Here is a 17,794-nt window from a genome sequence, read left to right on the forward strand (position 1 = left end):
CAGACTGAAAACATTTAAGATTTTTAATCTTAAAAATCCTAACTAGTCACATACTGGTAAAAAAATAAAAAAATAAAATAAATAAATAATAAAAATTGTATAGCCTGAAATAATTACTTTGGATAAAAGTGTCCATAAATATATATCTCATATTTTTAACGCATATATACTAGAATAAAACATTTTGTGTTTCTGATCGCTAATATGAATGTTTTTCCCCCATTAGTGAGACTTTGTACATCACTGATTTCTATATGCATGATGTTCTGTATGCTGTATGCATCCCAAGAGCAACCCATGAAATATAACGCTGAAGTCAGTCACGTGGTGTTGGAGTAGATGTGTAAACAGCGGCATCTAGCGGTCAATGGATGGATGCGCAACACACCTGCATGCACAGGTGCGCGTTCTACAGCCATACAGGTGTGATTAAAGTGTTTTATGTATCCACATTTTTTTCAAGTTTTAATTGAGAACATCAAATAAACTGGCAGCTACAATACAGGAGAAGTTAAAAAAAATTAATTAAATGTAAAAAGGACAGGGATATGTTACTAGTGAAAATAAATCATATTAAAAGGAAAATATTTAAGGACAAGTCGTTTTTAATAACTGCCTAATTACAAGGTGAATTGGAAATAGTCCCAAAATACTGCAGCAAACAGAACACACAAAAGTGGGTTCTGTCTTGAAAATGTGCATTTATGCACATAATATTATGTTAGTCATGTAAGAAAATTAAATATATTTCGTTTACTTTTTACATTTAATAACCCCATTTAAAAAATCCTAAACTAAAAAAAATAATAATAATAAAAAAAATCTGACAATGTTCTCAATTGGAAAATCCTTTTAGAGTGATGGCAGAGCAAAAATAAATAAATAGATCGATAGATAAACAGACAGACAGACAGATAGATAGACAGAGACAGACAGACAGACAAACAGACAGATAGATAGATAGATAGATAGATAGATAGATAGATAGATAGATAGATAGATAGATAGATAGATAGATAAGTTAGATGTATCAAAATCAGTTTCTCTAATGTTATTGACATTAGCGCATAAATAAATAAACTAAATATTTATGAAGATTAAATTACGTTCACGTCTTTAGACATCGTGATTTTGACGTGAAACATTTGTAATTTGTTTATTTGTTCTTTTTTTTAGCATTGTTATATTATTGTAATGACTGACACACATAAAAGCGGTTTTAATTATGTTATTTAACTGTAAAAGTAGCGACGCTCTCTGACCAATGAGATCGCGCACCGACGGTGACGTGCATCAAGGCGGAAGTAAGGTCAGGCTGTCGTGCGCGCTCATGTGATAGATCCTGCGAAGTACTAGGGACGCTCCACGGCTCGCGCGCTTTCAGAGAATAACGGAAAAAACGGATAATTTAACGACGACACACTGAGGCCGCGACACGCGTCTGAGAAACGGTGAGCGATGATAAAAAACACATACATACTGAGAGAGAGAACCGGACGAGGCTTTAATCAGGCCTGGGATTAACGGTGTGTGTGTGTGTGTGTGTGTGTGTGCGTGCGTGTGTGTGTGTGTTATCTTGCACCTGATGACTCTGTCACTCATCTGATACGACAATAAGTGCATATATAATAATATTATTATTCATAACATTGATGATAATAACACAATGAATTATAGGCTCATAGCCTAAATAAAATTGTAAACACTACAGTCATCAATTTTATTTTAAGCGCCCACTTTCAAAAACTACATTACGTTACCTGTTCATCACGAAATACGTTTCTTCTCGTTGTTTTCCTATGTTCGGGCCACACCAGAAAAATTTAGGAAATAAATGTAAACAGTTAACTTCTATATCGCATATTAATGAGTAATAAATCCGTCGTCGTCTCTGAGGGAATATTCGCCGACCGTTAATGCGCGCGTCCGTCTGATTAAACTAACGTTACTGTTTCAATTATTAAAGTAGTTCAGTTTTGTATCTGAGCTAATGGAAAATTGATTGTACTTTTTTAACGAACAAAAAAAGAAAAACGTTTTTTGTTCGTTAAATGTAAATTGTTGTTGTTGTTGTTGTCAACGGCAGACAGTGAATTTATTTATCAAAGACTACACTCAAGTTTAAATGATCAATTTAATCCATTTTGGAATAAGGCTGTAACATAACTAAATGTGCTAAAAAGTGATATGCAATGGTACTGAATTTATACCATAATATTTAGCCCACATGAACATCGATAAGTGTGGAAAAACATTTTAATATTACGATATTGCACTAATTTATGTTTTCAGCATTGTGTGACATTTTCATGACTCAGACTCGCTCAAACAAAAACGAGTATAATTATATTTAACTGTAACATACTAATATTATGATATATTGCCCTAAATACAGTAGATATTTACTAAACAATAAATTTTAAACAAAAAACAGTAATACAGTAGATGTTTACATGCACATTAATAGGTGTGGAAAACATGCTAATGTTATAATATACATTGCAATAAATGTCAAAAACAGTACATAAAGTATTACCATGTGATAATTTTTTAAAATGGTATTACCTAGTTAACCTTACATGTTTAAAAACAAGTTTGTTCTGCATATATTTACAGTAGATGAAGATTAGTAAACTGGTGTGTTTTTTATCTTTTTGAGAAGTTTCAAACCTACAGCCTAGTTAAAAAAAAAATTATTCTGTGTAAAATATTGGTAATTTTTTCTGTGTTTTTGTTAGGAAACATCTGCGATGTCATTTATTTTTGACTGGATCTACAGAGGCTTCAGTGGAGTGCTGCAGTTTTTAGGTCTGATTCATGAGATTTAATCACTCCAATATTACTCTAACGTGGAAAATAGTTGGAAACAAAGTAGATATGATGATGACCGTGAAAAAGTTTGTCACACTTTAAAATGTAATTTTATATTACACAAAGATAATGCAGGTAAATGTCCAAACCTGCCTGGCACAGCGTGAAGAAGTAATTGCCCCCTAAATCTAATAACTAGTTGTGCAACGCTTTACAGCAACTAAACCTGAATTGAGTTTTTCTTGAGGCATTCAGAAGTGGATTCCTGGATCATTGTCCTGCTTCATAACCCAAAGAAATCATCATTTATAAACTGCATTTTATATTTACTTGCATTATCTTTGTGTACTATTAATTAGATCTGAATCGTTAAAGTGTGACAAATATACAAAAGATTAAAAACAAAACAAGAAGGGGCATGACACTGGATATATACATACATTTTGTGTTTGTGTTCTTGCAGGTTTGTATAAGAAGTCTGGAAAGCTGGTTTTCCTCGGGCTGGATAACGCTGGGAAGACGACTCTTCTTCACATGCTCAAAGACGACAGATTAGGACAACATGTGCCCACATTACACCCCAGTAAGACTCTGTTACTGCGATTAAAACACTACACCGCTGTGAGATGAATGATTCCCTCTGACTGTGTTTCTCTCAGCGTCCGAGGAGCTGACCATCGCAGGAATGACCTTCACTACGTTTGACCTGGGAGGTCATGTACAAGGTCAGAACTGTCCCTTCAGCATCACTCCTGGAGTTTCAGTCTGAATACTCACCTACAGTTCTGTGGAAAACAAAGAAGAAGTTAAATGAATCTTGTAAGTGTGTTGTCTTTCTTCTGCAGCCCGGAGAGTGTGGAAGAACTACCTTCCTGCGGTCAACGGCGTGGTGTTCCTGGTGGATTGTGCGGATCACGAGCGTCTCATTGAGTCGAAGCTGGAGCTGGACGTGAGTCTGAGCTGTTTCAGCCGATCGCAGGCAGACGCTTCTCTCTCTGAGCTCAGTCTCTGTGTTTACAGGCTCTGCTGTCAGACGAGAGCATCTCCGGCGTTCCCGTGCTGGTTTTGGGGAACAAGATCGACCGTCCGGAGGCTGTGAGTGAGATCAGACTGCGAGAGGAGTTCGGTCTAGATGGACAGACCACTGGGAAGGTAAACGCTTTTCTGCTCACCAAGCTTGCATTTATTAGATCAAAAGTGCAGCAAAAGCAGTTAAATACTGAAATATTTTTACCATTTAAAATAACCGTTTGCTATTTGAAAATATTTCAAACTCTAATGTATTTCTGTGATGCTCCGCTGTATTTTCAGCATCATTCCTCCAGTCTTCAGTATCACATGATCTTCAGAAATCAGAATAATATGATGATTTACTGCTCAAGAAACATTTCTGATTATTATTAATATTATTTAAAACAGTTGAGTAAATTATTTCAGGATTTGGGTTAATACTTTTATTCAGCAGTGATGCTTTAAATTGATCAAAAGTGATGAAAACACCATTTATAATGTTAAAAAGATTTCTGTTACAGATAAATACTGTTCTTCTGAACTTTCTTTTAATTAGAGAAACCTACTATTCTGTTTTCAGCATAATTATACTAATAATAAATGTTTTTGAGCAGCAAAACATCATATTTTCATGATTTCTGAAGATCATGTGACACTGAAGACTGGAGGAATGATGCTGGAAATACAGCGGAGCATCACAGAAATAAATTAGAGTTTGAAATGTATTCAAAATGAAAACTTTTATTTTAAATAATACAAATATTTTACTGTTTTTTATGCTGTACTACGGATCAAATAAATGCAGGCTTGGTGACTTCTTAATTAAACAGTGTAAATCTGTTCCGAACTCTTGGGTGGGAGTGTGTGTTAAACACTGATGCTGATGATGTGTGTTGTGTCTGCAGGGCAGTGTGGCGCTGAAGGAGATGAACGTGCGTCCGCTCGAGGTCTTCATGTGCAGCGTGTTGAAGAAGCAGGGTTATGGAGAAGGCTTCCGCTGGCTCTCGCAGTACATCGACTGAGTTCATCCCTTCTGGCCTGATCGGATTTATTATCAGCAATAAGTATCAAAACCCGCTCCTGACTCGGATTTAAAAAAGGTAATTGTGACTTTTCAATCTTACAATTCAGACTTTTCTTTTCACAAAATAAAGAGAAATTCAGAATTGTGAGATATAAAGTCAGAACTGTGAGTCTGTGTTTCCAAAATCACAATTCTGAGTTTTTGTTTTCTTAAAATTGTGAGGAAAGTTTGCCTTGTGAGGTCTCACAATTCTGGTTCATATCTAGTTTTTATCTCAGAATTCGGACTTTTTTCCTCACAAAGAAGAAATAAAATCTCACAATTTTGAACCTTGCAATACTGTTTTTCCCCCCACACTGAAACAATCAAATAAAAAAAGACAATTGCAACTTTTTATCTCACGCTTCAAACTGTTTCTCACATGATGGACCTCTTTTCTCATAGTTCCGAGGAAAAGCCAAAACTGAATCAAGAAAGTCTGAGTTGTGAGATAAAGAGTCACAGTTCCTAAAACAAAGTGTCTTGTGGCTTAAACAAGCTTCTATAAATCAGAGCGGTTGATTTGATCACATGGTGTGTTTCAGTGGATATTTTCGTGATCGTGTTGTCATCTGTTCTGCATGTGTGCAGCTGTAAATGCAGAAGATCCTGTAGCCATGGCTTCTGAGGTAATGATCAGAGTACAGGGAATAATATTTAGAGCACGTCTGCATTCTAAAGCTCTGATGTGTTTGAGATGTACAGTATGCTGTGATATATATTCTACTGTACAGTGTTTGTGTGGATGAAGTCATCAGCTGCCGTCAGTGTTTGTTGATCATCAGGAGAAGCTTTGGCTCGTCTGATATGAGAGCATTTACGGCACAGGTGTCATCTTGTGTTGCAAGTGTGTAAATACTGTATAATGAAGTATAAATGTGTTTTATTGTTCATAGCTTTGACTTGAGTGTACAGGAATCCAGCATAACAGACCGTAAACATCTATAAACTAAACTATTTTAAAGAATGTTTCTACTGTTGTTATTTAATATCGATAATCCACTCTTTATATTTTGTCCTTGTTACAGTTTAATTATGCATTTAAGGACTGAGTAATATTAATTAACTACATGTACTTACTGTATGGTTTGGATTAGAGTCTGTTACTTGTATGTAATTATGCAGAATGTATTGTTATTATAATAGGAAGTGCATGTGACCAGTGTAACAAGGACGCCTTAAAATAAAATGTAACAAAAAAAGTAACACCTTCATTAACAGTGTACTTGTTACATGTACTTAGTATTATAACATCAAGCAACTAACCCTAAATCTATAGTAAGTACATGCATATTAATATTACCCAGTAATCAGTTGTATAATTAAACTGTAACAAAGGCACCTTATAATCAAGTGTAACCCAGAACTCTATCGATTGGACAAAATATTGCTTTTAATTGTTAGTTACACGGCTGTTAAACAGCAGGAGGCAGCAGAGACTTCAGATCATGAGAAGACACACACTGCAATCCTGACAGACAGCAGTTTAACTGGAGTGTGTTCAGATAAAGAGGGCATGCATGTGGCTAGAAATGTGTGTTTGAGCCTCAGGGGGTTAATAAAACACTGTTTGGATGTGTCTGAATAAGTCTGAAACACTGAAAGCATTCTGGTTTCTTCTGCCTGGTTTTCCTTTCCACCTTCAGGATTGAACAGATAAAACTAACTACCATGCAGTAGCTCAAACAGCAACACAAGGTCATGGGGTCGATTCCTAGGGAATGCATGAGTGAAAGTGTAAGGTATTTGATGAATGAACTGAAATCAATGTACACCTTCACAGTAATGTGAGTGGCTTTAGATAAAAGCATTTGCTAAGTGCATATATTGTGTGTTCCTGCAGTATATATCATCTTTACTGCACAGCAGTGTTATTCACTGATATACTAGTTTTTAAATAAATATTTGTAATCTTTGTTTGTACTTTATTTTTTTTTTAAGTTGTAGTAATTTAGTAACAATTATAGTTTTATTAATATTTTGATATAGTTTCTGTTAATACTTTGTTCTCATTTAATTTAATTTGTAGTAATTTACCAGTTCTTTTTGTTTTTATTAATTTAGTAACCAAGTTTTTTACTAGTAATTTAGTAACTATTAGTTTTTATTCATATTCAAAAATAAATTTTTAAAAGTTTGTATTTTGAGTTAAAGTTGTAGAAATTTTTAAATTGTGTAGTAACTCTTAGCATTTTTATTAATTTAGCAGCTATTATATATTTTTTAGTAATATTAATTTAATAACTTATCGTTTTAATCAGATTTTGAATTCGTTTTTATTTTTAAACTGTTAGATAAACATTTCATTTTTTTATTTATTTTAATGCCTTTACAGTTTTAGCTTTAATTAGTATTTAACTATAAATTGAGAAAAGTCATCTTAGCAAGTAAATTATGTAAAGTTATGGTCTATTGCATTTCAAGTAAATATAATTTTTTATAGTTTTAGTATTAGTTGTAATAATAATCCTATTATAATCCTGCTGCATATGCAAATTACCGTATGCACAGATCTTTACTACATTTGGGAAACTGCAGCATACAGCTGGAATACAGTATCCCACAATGCATTGCACTCAACACCTTCCATTTCCAGAGTGATGAATGAAACTGAATAATATTTCTGATGCAGAATGATCTGATTCTGGTGCTGTTTAATATCACAGCAGTGTTTTCAGCGACTCTGAGGCTGTATATTAATCCAGCGCTGCCAGATATTGATTCTCAGACGCTGCACACAACACACAGCTGATTACGCATCAGAGAGACGCTTCGGTTATTTACAACATTTTATTTCACAGATTTCGAGGAGCCGAGCTTCTCCACATCAGACATCACGCGTTGACTGCTATTCTACAGAAAGAGCCAATAAAAGAGCTTTCTGCTGTGAACGATCATGCAATATATGAAAAATAAAGCCCAGAACATTATCAAGTTAACGGTTCATGTTCTGTTTCAGCAAAAATGACCTTTGACATCCCACAGGCTTCATTTAAAACACAACCTGATGTGAATCAGAGACAGATTCAAGAAACCGGAGTCACTCCTGATTCAGAGACGAGTGTGAAATCAAAGTGTTTCAGCTGTCAGTCATAATTAAGTTAATTACATATCAGTAATTTGACTTTGATGTTTCGCTCCATGTCTGTGTTTGCTACATTGTTTTTTTTTTTTCAAATGTTTTTATCGCCAAAGCAAATCGAGCTAAAATAGTCTCAAAATGAATGCATTTACCAAATATTAGTGAAAAAATCATGTGAAAATCATATTTTTTGTGAACATAAGAAAAGACAGAAACATACTTGTGTTTATAAATAAGTTTTGAATTTAAAAATCATATTTTGTGCATATGAAAAATCATTGAGTTTTGTCTTTTTCTCTTTGCCATTATATACTTATAATAAAAGTTACTCAAATTTTAATATAATTAATACATACTTATAAATTAGAAGTATATGCAAATGTTTATGTTTAAAATAAACACTTATAAATACTTTGCATATAATTTAAATATATAAACATTATAAGAAACTTAACTGCAAGCTAATTCACAAAGAAGTCGATTGGTTTCTGGAAGGCGTGAACATAATATTGTATCTATGAATTAAGTTTGCATTTACTGAATTTTAATTGTGCAATGCATATTTTCTGAATATAATTTGAGAAGTTTATGTTTGCAAATATATATATAATACAGTATCTTTGCACATTTCTGCAAGCAAATTCACATTTTTGTTCATGTGGATGTCACTTTGTGTATTTGCTAATCATATTTTGTGAATATGAATTAGATTATGAGCTCATCGATTTATGTTTGCAAATATATTCTAACTAAATATTAAATACATTACTCATATATTGTAATAAACTAATACTTAAGCTAATTCACACTCACAAAAAGTTGATATATTTACAATTGATCATTTCTTGACTTTATTCATAATCACAAAATGTGATTTGCAATTAAAAAAAAAAAAATTGTATGTGTGAATTAATTTTTTTAGATTTTGAGATTATTTTTTTTAGCTGCTCCAGAAAGCAAGCATCATAAATGTGTATATGAGCGTATCAGTAACTCTCTGACCGTGTCGGAGCATTAATGTAGGGAATATGCATTATTAGTGCATAAGAACATGGTTTCTAGAGAGCCAGAAGCTGAGACTCATGATGATAGTCACGTTCACACAGATGAAGGTCTGTACAGTGAGTGTAAACCTGATCTCCAGAGGTTCAGAAACCAAGTTCTGTTGCATAAATCCCCTCAGATGAACCCTAATACCCTGTTAATGACGACGCATCCGTCTCCAGGCTTCACAGAGTTTGAGTCTTTCGTGCATCCGTTAAAGCGATGACAGAAATGAACAACAGTGAAATGCAGACTCGTGCTGGTGGGATGCTTCAGGAAGCAGAAGTAGATCAGGAGATGTTTCACCAGATGTATCCCCCGTCGTCAGACTCCTCTTCATCCTCCTCTTCCTCTGCGTTCTCATCCACGTCTTTCTCCTCCTCGTCCTCCTCGTCCTCCCAGCCGACGCCGCTGCTGAAATCTCCAGAGCTGAGCAGCTCGTCTACAGCACACACAATTATCAGACTTCATTATAGTTTATAGTAACTTTTATTTTTGGTCTGATTAAAGAATATTCACGGGGAGTTCAGTTCAGATTTTGTTGCTATATGTCCCCCGTTCATTTAGACAGCACTTTGTCTTGTTTGAGCTGCTCGGAGACTTCGCAGATATAATGAGTGAAGGGACTTTACTTGAAGGGGTCACTCACCGCAGTCGGGGTGTCCGTGGATTCGGGAGCCCAGGGCCTCGGCTCCGTGAGGGTCGACACACCAACACTCATCACGGCTGCGGTCACACTGCAGCTTCTGGTAATAACCGTCCTCATCACAGCTGGGGATGTACATGCCTGCACACACACACACACACACACACACACACATGGCCAAACGCACACATGCAGACGTACACACACACAACATGCAAGGACATGCACGCACACATACACACACACACAAACGGGCGTATGCACACACACACACACACACAAACACAACATGCAAGCAGATGCACACACACGCACATGTACACAAACAAGCACACACATGCACACACATACGCATGCATGCACACGTACACACACACACACAACGCACACAAACCACACACGCATTAGTGATCTCGTGAAATTACTTTTTTGGTATTTTTATTTTACTTTTACTTATTGTTTTTAGTCATAATTGTTTATGTTTTAATATTTATTTACCTTTATTAATTTAAAAATATTTAATTAAATATTAAACTTAAATGTTTAATTATTATATGTTATACTTTATTTTTAGCTAATTAAACTTGATTCAAAGTGATATAGTTTCTTTGTCATTTTTTTATTTGTTTATTTAACATTTTTTGAATTTTAACTCTATTTGTTTATAATTAATTATTTATAAAATTTTAGCTAATTCAACCAGGGAAATCAATACAGCGATCAAGACTGGCATTATTTTTTATAATAAATATAATACAAGAACATTAATATGGTTACAAAATGTTTTACCATTTTAAAACTATTTATAATTACTTTTTAGATATATATATATAATTATTTTTATATTTAATAATTTAATTTATTTATTTTTAGGTAGTTAAAGAAAATACATTATTATTATTATTATTATTTCTATAACAAAATAATAGTAATATGGTAACAAAATGTATACCAATTTAAAACTATTAATTATTAATTTAAACTACTTAAATTTCTTAATTCATGTTTCTGATCTTTTTAATTTTATTTATTGATTTTTCTGCATACTCTTAGGTGGTTAAACAAGGAAAATAAATACAGCGACCAAGACTGGCATTACTTCCACCAATTATCTCATAATATAAAAACATTAATATGGTTACAATTTTTTTATTTTATTTTTTAAAAACATTTTTAAAATATTTACTCTATTAATTCATATTCCTGGTCTTTTTAAATTGTATGTATTTTTATTTTTGTGCATGCATGTATTAATTAATTTAGCTACTTAACTAATATTAACCATATTGATGTCATTAATCAACTATAAACAATAAAATCCACAGAATTCTCTGTTACTCACAAAGAAAATACATTGCATCCATTTTCCATTAAAAATACACTTTTTCTAATTTAATAGAAGTCTGATTATATGGGTTTGATGTATTCAAAAAACCTCTTCTATCTTCTAATCATTGCACACATATATCCTTCCTTTCTTAACCAAAGGTGGCTTCGTTTCAAATCATTTTCCTGTAATTGCATTTCTGCTGGTTTTTCTGTCTGTCTGCATTTACCCGGTTTCCTCTCGGACGGCTCTTGTATCTGAATCCTCTCGATTTCAGCCAAACATGGAGGTTCTGCAAAAAAATACAAGAAAAAAATATATTATGACACAGCAGTCCATCTCTCAAATCACACATGAGGTCAGATAAAATAGATAATAAAATAACGTTAACATTTAACATTTACAGGTCAGAAGAACCATCAGAGAATTTTTTTTATGCTTTTCTCTCTCTCTTGCTTACTATTTTTTTTCTCAGTGCAATGTTATTGTTTTTGCACTGAAAGATCATTTTCCCCAGAAAAGCCCATGCCACACTCACTCTCTCTCCAGAAGCACAGACACCATTCTGCCGTGGACACCTTCCCGTCACGATACGAGTCGCACGAGTTAAAGAAGGGCTTGATGCACACTTCATACTTCTCCAGGTTAATAGCGGCCAGCTCGGACTGATCCAGGAACAGGTCATTACTGGTGTCCAGCTTGGAGAACATCCAGCCGATGGAGTCCTTACAGCCGGCCACGAGCCCCCGGTCAAACACTGCAGAGGAACAAGCCGAGATTCAGAACGATGATCCAACAACTCAACTCTGTTCAGTTGTGTTCTCGCTGTTATCCGCTAGGGGGCGCTATTACACATCTCCTGAGTGAGTCTAGATAGAAGATGCAGAAAGGTGCCATGATCTAAATAAAGGTGATTGATTGATTGATTGATCTCATATAGAAGTATATGCATATGAAAACATATGTAATCATCAACACTAAAACTAAAACTAATACTTACACTAACTTTTTCCAAAAACGCTATCGGGAAAAAATATAAGATATATAATAAGCTTTTTAATTTTTTTTTATTCCATGGCTGGAATAGTTTTTCTAAAGTTTTCAACATTTCAAATGTTTCTCGAGCAGTAAATCATCATATTATTCTGATTTCTGAAGATCATGTGACACTGAAGACTGGAGGAATGATGCTGAAAATACAGTGGTGCATCACAGAAATAAATTACACTCTAACACAGATTCACACAGAAAACAGATGTTTTACATTAGAATAATATTTCACAATTTTACAGTATTTTTAAATCAAATAAATGCAGCCTCTGTGAGCAGAAGAGACTTCTTCCCCGTGCAGTGAACTCTGTCGTGTGTTCACCTGATGCTGTTCTTTGTCTTCCAGAGTTGTTCTGTTTTGCATTTCCGTGGAGAAGCTGAAACCAGTCTCGGAGTCTGTCGCCCAAATCTGCCAAATCCTGACCGCTGCAGAGCTCTAGAGACAGAAACACCAGTAAATAACGAGAAGACTCTCTTTCACTTCAGCCAGCAGATTAATAATGCAGAGGAACAATAAACTCACTCAAATGCATTCAAATTTCCTCTAACTAGGCTTCATAAAATATGAAGGTCTGAACTCGCTGTGACACTAAACATCATTCTGCACGTTTACACCGAGAGAGCTGAAGGAGTAATGTGTGTGTGTGTGTGTGTGTGTGTGTGTGTGTGTATGGACCTGGTTTGGCTGCGGGTGACGTCTCTGTATTCGTCTTGATCTTGGGTTCTGCTTTAGGACGTCCAGCACTGATACAAGGACATGATCCAGAACACAGAACAGACAGATCCTTCCCCGATAAACACGCCTGCTGCTCCAGCTTACACTGATCACACACACATACACACACACACACACACACACACACAGGAGAGAGAGCTTTATATGAAAGAAGCGCAGTGTGTTCATATCTCAAAGCAACACTCACATACATAATTAAGCAGATATGAATGGCTGAAGATGGTTTTCACTATTCTGACTTAAGAACGAGTATTTGTTGGACTTGTAAGATGTTTTGCAAAATAGCAAAATTAAAAACATTTTCAAACTTAAAACTTAATTGAAAAATATTTTTTAATTAATTGAAAATGAATTTGTAAAAATGTATTGAAAATGAATTGGTAAAAATTAACTGAAAATGAATTTTTAAAAATTAATTGAAAATAAATATGAGTGAATAAATAAATAAATTAGAAATAAATATATATATATATATATATATATATATATATATATATTCTTTTTTATTATTAAATAAACTTTTTAAAACATTAAAATAAATTAACAAATATTTAAAATAAATAAAGATAAATAAAAACAAAATAATTATTTACAATTAATTGAACATTATTATTTAAATATATTGTTAAATAAGATGGGGAAAAATGAAATACATCTTAAAAAAAATTCAAACTGATTTTTTTTTAGAAATAACAAAAAACAAACAAATAAAATATAAAAAAATCATTTGAATCAAGTATTTTTTTAAAAATACAAAATATACTCTAGCGTGTGTGTACGCGGTGTAAACTCTAGCATGTGTTTGCACTGTGTAAACTCTAGCGTGTGTGTGTGGTGTAAACTCTAGCATGTGTGCGTGGTGTAAACTCTAGCGTGTGTGTGCGCGGTGTAAACTCTAGCGTGTTTGCACTGTGTAAACTAGCGTGTGTGTGTGCGATGTAAACTCTAGCGTGTGTTTGCACTGTGTAAACTCTAGCGTGTGTGCGGTGTTAACTCTAGCGTGTGTGTGCGTGGTGTAAACTCTAGCGTGTGTGCGGTGTAAACTCTAGCGTGTGTGTGCGCGGTGTAAACTCTAGCGTGTGTTTGCACTGTAAACTAGCGTGTGTGTGTGCAGTGTAAACTCTAGCATGTGTTTGCACTGTGTAAACTCTAGCGTGTGTGTACGCGGTGTAAAATCTAGCGTGTGTTTGCACTGTGTAAACTCTAGCGTGTGTGCGCATGGTGTAAACTCTAGCGTGTGTGTGTGGTGTAAACTAGCGTGTGTGTGTGGTGTAAACTCTAGCGTGTGTGTGTGTGGTGTAAACTCTAGCGTGTGTTTGCACTGTGTAAACTCTAGCGTGTGTGTGTGGTGTAAACTCTAGCGTGTGTTTGCACTGTGTAAACTCTAGCGTGTGTGCGCATGGTGTAAACTCTAGCGTGTGTGTGTGGTGTAAACTCTAGCGTGTGTGCGCATGGTGTAACTCTAGCGTGTGTGTGTGGTGTAAACTCTAGCGTGTGTGTGTGGTGTAAACTCTAGAGTGTGTGTGTGGTGTAAACTCTAGCATGTGAGTGCGCAGCGTAAACTCTAGCGTGTGTGCGCATGGTGTAAACTCTAGCGTGTGTGTGTGGTGTAAACTCTAGCATGTGAGTGCGCAGCGTAAACTCTAGCGTGTGCGCATGGTGTAAACTCTAGCGTGTGCGCATGGTGTAAACTCTAGCGTGTGTGTGTGGTGTAAACTCTAGCGTGTGTGCGCATGGTGTAAACTCTAGCGTGTGTGTGTGGTGTAAACTCTAGCGTGTGTGTGTGTGGTGTAAACTCTAGCGTGTGTGCGTGGTGTAAACTCTAGCGTGTGTGTGGTGTAAACTCTAGCGTGTGCGCATGGTGTAAACTCTAGCGTGTGTGCGCATGGTGTAAACTCTAGCGTGTGTGTGTGGTGTAAACTCTAGCGTGTGTGTGCGTTGTAAACTCTAGCGTGTGTGTGTGGTGTAAACTCTAGCATGTGAGTGCGCAGCGTAAACTCTAGCGTGTGTGCGCATGGTGTAAACTCTAGCGTGTGTGTGTGGTGTAAACTCTAGCGTGTGTGTGTGTGGTGTAAACTCTAGCGTGTGTGTGTGGTGTAAACTCTAGCGTGTGTGTGTGGTGTAAACTCTAGCGTGTGCGCATGGTGTAAACTCTAGCGTGTTTGCGCTGTGTAAACTCTAGCGCGTGTGCAGCTGCAGATCACATGGGTGTGATGAATGAGGTGGACAACTCTGCTCCTGCTCACTGTATCGATTTATGCACTGTTCTTAATTATGACCTTATATGTGAGAGACGGAAAATTACCTCCTTCCCTCTCCCTGTCTCCTTCTCCCTCTCTCTCTTTCTCTCTCTTCTCAATGAGAAATCACTGTTTCCTGCGGTCACCCTTATAAATATTTGATCTGATTCCAGCTAAAGCCTTGATGTTCTCACTGCAGCACAGAGCCGTGTGTGTGTGTGTCTGAGTGTGTGTGTCTCTCTCTCTCTCTCTCTCTGTGTGTGTGTTTACCTGTGAGTTGTAGTTGTGTCCGTCTGATCCACACACAGGTGTGGAGGTTATTTCTGAACAGAGGTTACAGCTGTTAGCGTGAGGCTTCAGTCCAGACTCTTTGATTCTACACCAAACACAACAAAACAATCTCAATCCAGCAGTTTCTGCTTTCAAGAAGACACTCTATGATTAGAGATGATTAAAACTTTCATTTCTTGGTTTAATATAAGTGAGTGTCTTTAATAACAAATAACAATGAAACAAAAACTAACCATTATTTTTTTAAAAGGAAAATACCTTATTTATTTGTGTGACAATGCAAGGCTATATCTTCTATCTATTCATTTTGTTAATAGAAGTTAGATGTTTAATATATGTGAATTTTTTGATTTTATGGCTAATGTGTTTTAATTAAGATAATAAATCACAAACTATGATCGTTTTCAAGACAACGGTGAAGAGTAATGTTGAATCAACCTTAAGCATTCATTTCTTTCAAGAATAGAAAAGACCTAACATCAAAGATCAAAATCAGCACTTCATGTGAGATTAAACACTCTCGCTCTTTCTCTTCTGTCTCTTCACTATGTCCCACCTAACCCTAACCCAAAAAACATCCCAACAAATGATTTTTTAAGTCAGTTTAGTAATAACTTTCAATGTGATTCAATCTCTCTCTCTCTCTCTCTCTCTCTCTCTCTCTCACACACACACACACACACACAGATAATAACACTGTTACACACTCAGAGATGAACGATGGTTTCAGCAGATAGGAACAACACGACCGGTTATAATGTTCTGACCCATTAGTTTTTGCCCATTACACTAAAGCTCTGCGGACCAGATAAATGCTGAAAGTCTCAGACACACACACACACACACACACCGATGAGAAATGTTCGGTGGGTTCATAAACTCTGGTGTTCTGCTGTTAATATCAGTCTGGAGCAAATGAACAGAGACCGAAGGAGCCATTAACACTGAACACTAAAGTACACTGGAGTTCATTTGTATTTCTATTTAAATAGATGTTCATGTTCAAAATACATTATTACAATATCTGAAGCGATAAATGTTCAGGCTCATTAAATCTTCAATGGATTATCTTATAATCTCAGTTTTACTGATATCTCTTGTATTACGTTGAAATGTTGGCTACGATCAAAAACTGATCATAATTGGATTTAACACAATTCACCAAAAATCACATGATGAAAATCAATCAATTAATAAATCAATCAATAAATCAATCAATAAATTAAATGGGGAACAGGTAAACATTTAACATTAATACTTGTCATTCATTATAAAAATGAAATTATAATGAAAACATTAGACCATATGATTTCTTTTATTATTATTATATTAAACAATATTTTCAAAACCTTTTATTTTTTTACAAAAAGAGAATATTTTAATTTTATTAAAAATACAGAAAAATTTTGAAATATTATTCTAGAGTAAATCATCTGTTCTCTGTGTGCATCTGTGTTAAAGTGTAATGTATTTCTGTGATGCTCCGCTGTATTTTCAGCATCATTCCTCCAGTCTTCAGTGTCACATGATCTTCAGAAATCTGAATAATATGATGCTTTATTATTAATGTTAGAAACAGTTGTGCTGCTTAATATTTTCTCAGGATTCTTTGATGAATAAAACGTTAAAAATAAAAAATAAATCTGTATTTGTTTTGGCAGAAATGAATACCTTTATTCAGCAAGGATGTGTTAAATTTCTCTGTAGAAATAAATGTTTGATTGTGAAGGATGTGAACTCTGAGACACTGAGCTTGACCGGAGAGACTGACCGGTGCTGGAGCTTCCTGCGGGTCACACACATCGCTCTCTGATCGCCCTGAGCCACACCACACCTTGTGACGACTGCACTTCAACCTTCTGACACGGATCCTTGGTGGTGTCCAGACCTGCAACACCCCGTCAGACCACCGTCATGAGCATCAAGACCCTCACAGTACTCAAACATCAAACGCTTTTACATGCACAAAATTGAAATATTGAAAAATACACATTTCACTTTGGAGGAAAGCAGCATTGATTTGTATCTGCTGTTATGCACATCTTTTAACAAATGAATTTGTTTGTGATACATGTGAATAAAACACTTGAAACTATCTTTTCTTCTTATTTTTAGTTAAAGTTCAACATATATATATTTGCTTTTGATCTATATATTTCTATATATTTCATTTTTTGTAGAATTGTTTATACTTCAGCTTATCTATCTTTCTATAATATATCTAACATCTATTAATCCCATCCATCCATCCATCCATCCATCCTATCATCTATCTATCTATCTATCTATCTATCTATCTATCTCTATCTATATATCTATCTATCTATCTATCATTCTATCATCCATCTAATCTGTATATATCTATCATCCATCTATCTATCCATTCATCCATCTATCCATCCATCCATCCATCCATCCATCCATCCATCCATCTATCATCTATCCATCTATCTATCTATCCATCCATCCATCCATCTATCCATCCATCCATCT

General features: G+C 35.1%; 1 protein-coding gene and 1 pseudogene across 5 annotated transcripts; one reads left to right on the forward strand and one right to left on the reverse strand.

The window, feature by feature from the left end:
- Positions 1-1,305: 1,305 nt before the first annotated feature.
- sar1aa (secretion associated, Ras related GTPase 1Aa) lies at positions 1,306-7,811 on the forward strand. Of its 5 annotated transcripts, XR_003293314.1 has the most exons (9): positions 1,306-1,451; positions 2,739-2,808; positions 3,275-3,394; positions 3,471-3,536; positions 3,657-3,760; positions 3,832-3,963; positions 4,728-4,922; positions 5,477-5,514; positions 5,620-5,852. XR_003293314.1 is itself a non-coding variant. In XM_026276072.1 (7 exons), exons 2-7 carry the CDS (start codon positions 2,751-2,753, stop codon positions 4,842-4,844), a joined length of 597 nt encoding a protein of 198 aa, XP_026131857.1. In that variant the 5' UTR covers positions 1,306-1,451; positions 2,739-2,750; the 3' UTR covers positions 4,845-5,852. The 5 variants fall into 5 exon arrangements, 1 of the variants encoding a protein (XP_026131857.1); XR_003293315.1 differs by lacking the exons at positions 5,477-5,514; positions 5,620-5,852 and adding an exon at positions 7,687-7,811; XR_003293313.1 differs by having other exon boundaries at positions 4,728-5,514.
- Positions 7,661-17,794, reverse strand: part of LOC113112138 (testican-2-like) — a 15,105-nt pseudogene continuing 4,971 nt past the window's right edge.

The sequence above is a fragment of the Carassius auratus genome, chromosome 12, assembly GCF_003368295.1.
Source record: "Carassius auratus strain Wakin chromosome 12, ASM336829v1, whole genome shotgun sequence".
In the NCBI taxonomy this organism is placed as follows: Eukaryota; Metazoa; Chordata; class Actinopteri; order Cypriniformes; family Cyprinidae; genus Carassius; species Carassius auratus.